Raw genomic sequence first — 6,686 nt, 5'->3', positions numbered from 1 at the left:
TGTTAATAAAGAGATGTAATAAGTGTATTGAAGTTAAGGGGTATTATATTGAAAAATAATAAAAAAATGTTACTCTAATTTGTTTCTTTTATATTCAGGCCGGCAAATTTTGGCGCTGCCCTCGTATATTACAATTTTACTGGGTAAACAATTAGACATTAATAACTACCCGTAAAGTGGAAATGCTTCTCAAAATTCAACTATTTTTGAGTTTTGAGTTCTTCTACTCAAATTTTTGATGAACATATCGATCGAAATGGCATCCAGTAAGTTGTTGGACTTTTATTTGGCTATTTAATGAAAGTGTAAAGAGTATCTTTTTTTAGTAATAATGTTTTCGCAAATATGCAAAAAAACGCAATTGGGTAGCAAGGCAAAAAGGTAACGGTTGCAGTCGTCTCTCTCCTAGAATGATTGACTTACTACGAAAACCCTGTTTAAACCTCCAAGTTTATTAAAACGGGTTTTTGGCAGATATTTTTCCGAAAATTTTCCATCGCTTTCTATTCAGATTTAGAAAAGAGCATGAAATAAAAAAGATTTTAGTTTGTCTTTGTTCTGAAACAGTACATATTTTACAAGATTCTAGCTGAAAAAGAAAACAAGGCATAATGCACTGGCTGAAATTTTAACAAATGTGATCAAATCTAATGCAATTTAAACGGAGAATTTTTTTCAGGATATTGAAAAATTCCATTTAATTTAATTAATTTAATTTAATGCAATAGCCTTTGGAAGTTTCTTTGAAAAATTGGCAATGTTGGTGATCTACGTTTTTATCCTTCAGGTGACAACACACTCCCCATAGGAGGTTAAATTAAAAATTCCCCCACATCGATGAATCTTGCACCCAGTAACAAACTGAGTTCCAACAAATTGGATGGTGAAAGATTGTTTTCGTTTATAGCAAATATAAAAGTCTAGACGAGGCTTCATTATTTTCTTGTCATCGAGGACCACTGTATAACTCTAGAAATACCACTTGAGGTTTGTATAAATACGAAACAGAACGGACATCGAATCAGAGTCATCAAAGTTCCCATGTATCGATTACTTATAAGTTTTCTATTTATTTCATTTGGGGTAAATATTACTTGTTGTAAAGTTTAAAATATTTTATCAATACGCAAATATTGGCTGCCGTTTTCCTAAGACTCAGTTTATGTAAGGTTTACAATTTCATCAAATTGAAAACGCGTCTTCATTATCATATGAAATTACACAATTTTTAATTATTGAATACGGTATACCTGTTGTTTATTTACAGCGTTCCGACCTGATCGTCGATCTGCCAGATGGAACTCTTAGGAGGACTGAAGTCACAACTTTGTATTAGAGCTTTAACGCCTACCGAGGAATGCCGTTTGCGAAGCCATCACTAGTATCATTGTGATTCCAGATTAATAAAAGCTATGCGCACATTTAGTAAAATGGGAACAAAAAAAAACGGTATTAATACTGAACTTTAGATAGGGACCGGTACCCAGTGACCCGTGGAATGATACATTGGGCGCAACTGAAATAAAGGAATGCTGTAGTGGCATATTTGAATCTGTACTGCAAAGCGAGGATTGTTTATACCTTAGTGTTTATACTCCTGCTCGAAATGTAAGTTAAATCATACAAACACACACCATTTGAGTATTGAAGGTTTTATGGAATTTATACATTTTTAATACTGATTTATAAACCGACAAGTTTGCATTGAAACATGTAACTTTCAGTTTACAGAAAAACTGCCGGTTATGTTCTGGATATACGGTGGAGGATTCAATCGTGGTTGTGCAACTGAGACTACTTTTGTAGACGAAGAAGTCATAGTAGTCGAATCAAACTATCGAATTGGTGTGTCCGGTTTCCTATCCACTGCAGACGATGCTGTTTTGGGCAAAGCTGCTTTCAAGAATCAACTGATGGCCATGAAATGGACTCAAAAGAATATCGAATATTTCGGTGAGGATCCGGAAAAGGTGACCATTTTCTGCCAAAGCGCGGGAGGAATGTCCATCGGAGCACATCTAGCTGAGTTGTACAGAGCCGCAATTTGCCAAAGCGGTTGTTCTTTGTCTAAGTTTCTACTGACGACCCAAGTCGATCCGAGAAAAGTTGCTTACGGCATTGTTAAATCCATAGATCCGTCTTTTATAGATCAAAACTCAACGGTCGAGATACGCGACTTCCTCCAAAGTCAACCGACTGATCCAATAAACAGTGCATTTGCCGCTCATCCACCGGTAAGCGGAAAAAGAAATATCATTCCAAAAAAGGTTACGTTTATGGTGTCTTTGTTCAATAATATTGTTTAAGTTACTCCAGTGAATTATATTGCAAGTAGGTTCAGATATTGGAAGAGTTTTTGCTAGTAACCTAACATTTACTCGAGTATTCTACAAGTGGTTTTATATATGTCGGCGCCCTTAGCTTTAGGTGGTCGATATTTTCCCATATTTCGTTTTGGGTGTTTTGAATTATTATGTTTGACTTGCATTATTTATCGGTCTAAGCTAAACAGTTATAATTCTGTCATTCCTAATATTGAGAACCCATTTGTACCCACTTTGGTATTTTCCGAAGTGAAAGGAACGCGAACCGACGAAGATAGTCTGACTTTATAAAAGCACTGGTTTGGTCGGATTTTAAGTAGCTCCGATGGTTTATTTTTGGTTGACTATTTTGCGGAAATTTGTCAAAGGGGTTGTTCTTTGTCTAAATTTCTCCTGACGACCCAAACCGATCCGAGAAAAAATGCTTACGACATTGCTAAAGATCCGTCCATTACACATAACACGACGGTCGAGAGACACGACTTCCTCCAAAGTCAACCAACTGACGCAATAAAGAGTGCATTTTCCGGTAAGCGGAAAAAAATAAATAATTACAAAAGAAAGTTACATTTACGGCGCCTTTGTTCAGGAATATTTTTTTATCTGGCACGTAAGGCAGCTTTATTTAGGAAACTCTTCCAATCCTATTAACGAATGTAGCCATTTGTTACGACCTGAACCCCGTCGCTTTAGTACCTTATAATCTCACACCTCAGCCGGGAGCAAACCTGCAGGAAAAAATACTGACGTTGCCCTAGATTCGTTTGCAAACTTCATCTTCTAGTCCCCAGCCAAACAAAAATAAATTTTACAATACTAACAATTATGAACAATTATTAAACCCAACCCAATATTAATAGTCAAAATGGTAAACTCAATATAATTTGGTGGTATTGGTGGTATCACCACGAAACATGAAGTATGTATGTTCGTGACTTCTGGAATTTGAATTATACCCAGTGTTAATAAATTTTACTTAAAAATAATCTTTTACTTCGGACTTGGAGTTAAAGTTTGGTTATATCAATCTAGTTTTACGTAAAGTATCGATGTTTTCAGTACACCAGCGATAACTTGTTCAGAAGGTCATCCCTAAAACCAGCTGAACTCCAGTCCAACTGCTCACCAGTGTATTTCAATTAATTCTCTTTTTCGGGAAACATTGGTCTGCTGCACACTAAATCCCGTATGTGTAGTTTTTTATGATGCAATCGTTCTAAAATTAATATCTATTTTGGGCAGTGGCAGTGTAGGATACGCAGAAAATATAGTCTACCTCTTTAACTCAACTTTGCCTCTGACTACCCCTAACGAATTCCAAATGAGTAACAGATTAGGAGACTTTGGACCAACTTCGCGAAGACGCTGTGAGTATACCTCTCGCTATTATTGAGTTTATTATTGGTCTGTATGGTTATATGTTTATAATTATAGCTAGTTCGATTTGATATGTTTAGGAATCCTACCCCTGATGAATCGGATCCGCTGATCAACTTAAAGTGGCCTCAAGTATCAGGATCGTTTATTCCGTACCTGTACATCGATAAGGATCTTGAAGTGAAACTCGCCAAGAAAGTTATTGAAATGGCTATGTGGAACGACGTCTACAACAATTTTTCACCGGATTTTAACATATCAGATTTTAGATTCGATTTACGTTGATATTTATAATAAAACCGGCGAAAACTATATTTTTCTACTCCCGTCTGTAAAATACCTAATTACCAACCGATGGAGATGTGGAACGACATCTACTACCTTTCACCGGATTTTAATTTTTGCTTTTAGATTCTATTTACAGTGCTATTTCTAATAAAACAGGCAAAAGCTGAAACTGTATATTTGTAAATCCCGATTTTGTTAATTGAGCAATTCAATTGCGTTAGCTTATGTATGTCTTAGGTTTTGGTTACTTCATGTAAAATTAACTAAAAAATTAACAAATATGTTAATTAGTTGACGTAAAAGTAAGCAACCTTCATCGATTTGGTCGGAATCCTTTGTTATTAAGAGGTTGCGTGTTGCTGTAAGACCAATGATTTAAAATAATTTTAATGACATCGTAGATCTTAATTTAGTCAGTATGGTAAATATAGTGAAATTTTGCTATATTGCTATTATAAAAATGTAAGTGAAAGGGATTAAGAGCCCTGCTGTACTTCCCAGAGAGCAATCAGATGAATTTGACTGGAAACGAAATAGGTGGTGGTTAGTTAAAACTGGAGTCATATATTAATTAATGCACTATTGCCATGGTAAGTATGACAAAGGGAACGAATAAGATACAGTTGCAAACATTTGCTATCTAACAGGAATATGTTGAGTCATATTCAATCAAAGAGAGGAACGAGAAATGATACGCTATTGCCATAATAGTCATAAGTTATTCGAATTGCGACGAACTGATGCAGGCAGGAAAAATTTGTACCGAAGCCCAAGTGGTAAACATTCTATTTGTTTAGTCTGTTGAAAATAAATTGTTACAGTCATCTTATATAATTCTTATATTTTACATAGATTTTAGAAAATCAAGTGGCAGATCAATTCATAACCCATTGCACTGCGTTTTAATTCATTTCAAAAAAATAATTAAACAAACTTTTTAAAATTAGTGTTAGCAAAAATGTTGAACAATTTTGGAAGGAACAGTTTCAAATTGAATATTTTCAAAAGATTTTCTCCTGCCACAGTATAGTTTCTGAAGCTCTCTTAGTCAAACACACAATCTTAAAAAACATTGCTTGAAGAACTCTACTTACCTGCAAATGATGGGACATTTCTTAATGGTCATATTTAAAAAATACTGAACTGAATGAACTAGATGTTTTAAGCGTTCCATAAAATTTATCTTGAATTTTTCTTTTTTGTATCTTGAGTCAGCTAATTTGAAAAGTTAGTTTAATATTTTGGAATTTGATTTTTGAAAATTGGAATTTCGTTTAAAAGAAATTTGTTTTTCTATTTTAATTTACTTATTAAAAGGGCTCTTACGTTATTTAAAACACTTTTTGGGACAGATGTGTAGTTTTGAAATTATAAAAACCCAAAGGCGGAACATGTTTCATCTGGAGTTCATCCCAATGAGTATACAGGTCAGAAGAATTAGTTTAGTGGAATAGAAAGGATCATTAAAAAATGGAATGAAAAATGACTCATCAGGAATATGATCTAAATTATAAATAACAATTATAATTGTGTATTATTTATTCTTTCGGTGACAGCGTGGCAATATTGAATTTAATGAAATCATAGAAATATTTTAAACAATACGACAAAGAACAAAAGCAAACACACAAAAGATATCCATTAATAGGACCGGATTGGCGATGGAATTAGTTATTCAAACTCGCTAAATCCACGTCACAAAAGGTTAATTTATAGTCGTACGGCAGGATTAAAAGTGGATACAAAAATCGTGATCCGGAACTTTTTCCTGTCCTCCGTTTTACTATATTTCAAATTTAATTTTTAATTAATGGGTTTCAGTTGGCGCCCCCATTTTCCATTCTGGATGGTTTTAAGCCTTTCGATTCGTTCGCAACTCCGCTTTTTCGGTTCTTTCCGCGCTAAAGAACCGCATTTGGAAATAAAGCGTTTAATTCGCTTTCCCGTTTGCCGTTTTTGCATTTATTTTTCGCAAAGTTGATAATGGCGCATTTAAAAATTAGCGTCTAAATAATTCGGAGTGAAAATAATATCTTGAATACATTTTTCACCTGACATTTGAAATTTGTTCAAGGTGCGATAACTTTTTTCAGATAAGGTAATTTATCTGAGAATTCTTTTTATTTTTGCAAAACGCCTTTTCTGGAGATTTCTTTTATTCCTAACAGGTTTTTCTAAAAAAATTATTATTGATTTGAATGTACTTTTGAATTTTTCATTGTTATGTCAATAATCAACAATAAAAAAAAGAGGTTCATATAAATATAGGTCCCGAAATGCATCATTTCCAAGATATTGGATTGGACGTGGTGAAATATAATACCGAAATCGTAAATTTTATAAAACTAATCTTATTGTAAATCAAATAGCCTAGAGCATTCAATAAACACAAGAGTCAAAAAACGTATACTTACTATCTATTTACGTCTATACATTACATATATATATATATATATATATATATATATATATATATATATATATATATATATATATGATATCCCGGAATATAGGGTCATCATATATATATATATATATATATATATATATATATATATATATATATATATATATATATATATATATATATATATATATATATATATATATATATATATATATATATATATATATATATATATATATATATATATATATATATATATATATATATACTATATATATATATATATATAG

At 32.8% G+C, this 6,686-nt stretch overlaps 1 protein-coding gene across 1 annotated transcript; it reads left to right on the top strand.

Annotated features, from left to right (window-relative positions):
• The first annotated feature begins 256 nt into the window (after nt 1-256).
• LOC132696369 (pyrethroid hydrolase Ces2a-like) lies at nt 257-3,986 on the top strand. The gene is made up of 3 exons (XM_060661154.1): nt 257-266; nt 1,807-2,234; nt 3,759-3,986. The coding sequence occupies exons 1-3, from the start codon at nt 257-259 to the stop codon at nt 3,984-3,986; spliced, it is 666 nt and encodes a 221-aa protein (XP_060517137.1).
• The last annotated feature ends 2,700 nt before the right edge of the window (nt 3,987-6,686 follow it).

Source organism: Cylas formicarius, unplaced genomic scaffold (genome assembly GCF_029955315.1).
Source record: "Cylas formicarius isolate icCylForm1 unplaced genomic scaffold, icCylForm1.1 PGA_scaffold_1__22_contigs__length_36826433, whole genome shotgun sequence".
Taxonomy (NCBI): Eukaryota; Metazoa; Arthropoda; class Insecta; order Coleoptera; family Brentidae; genus Cylas; species Cylas formicarius.
Note: the sequence above shows the minus strand (reverse complement) of the source record. Positions and strands in the feature narration are given on the sequence as shown.

Excerpts from the sequence above, each read along its gene's own strand:
- LOC132696369 (XM_060661154.1), top strand. Across the intron at positions 2,235-3,758 it reads CATTTGCCGCTCATCCACCG|CTAGTTCGATTTGATATGTT; the intron begins GTAAGCGGAAAA and ends TTATAATTATAG.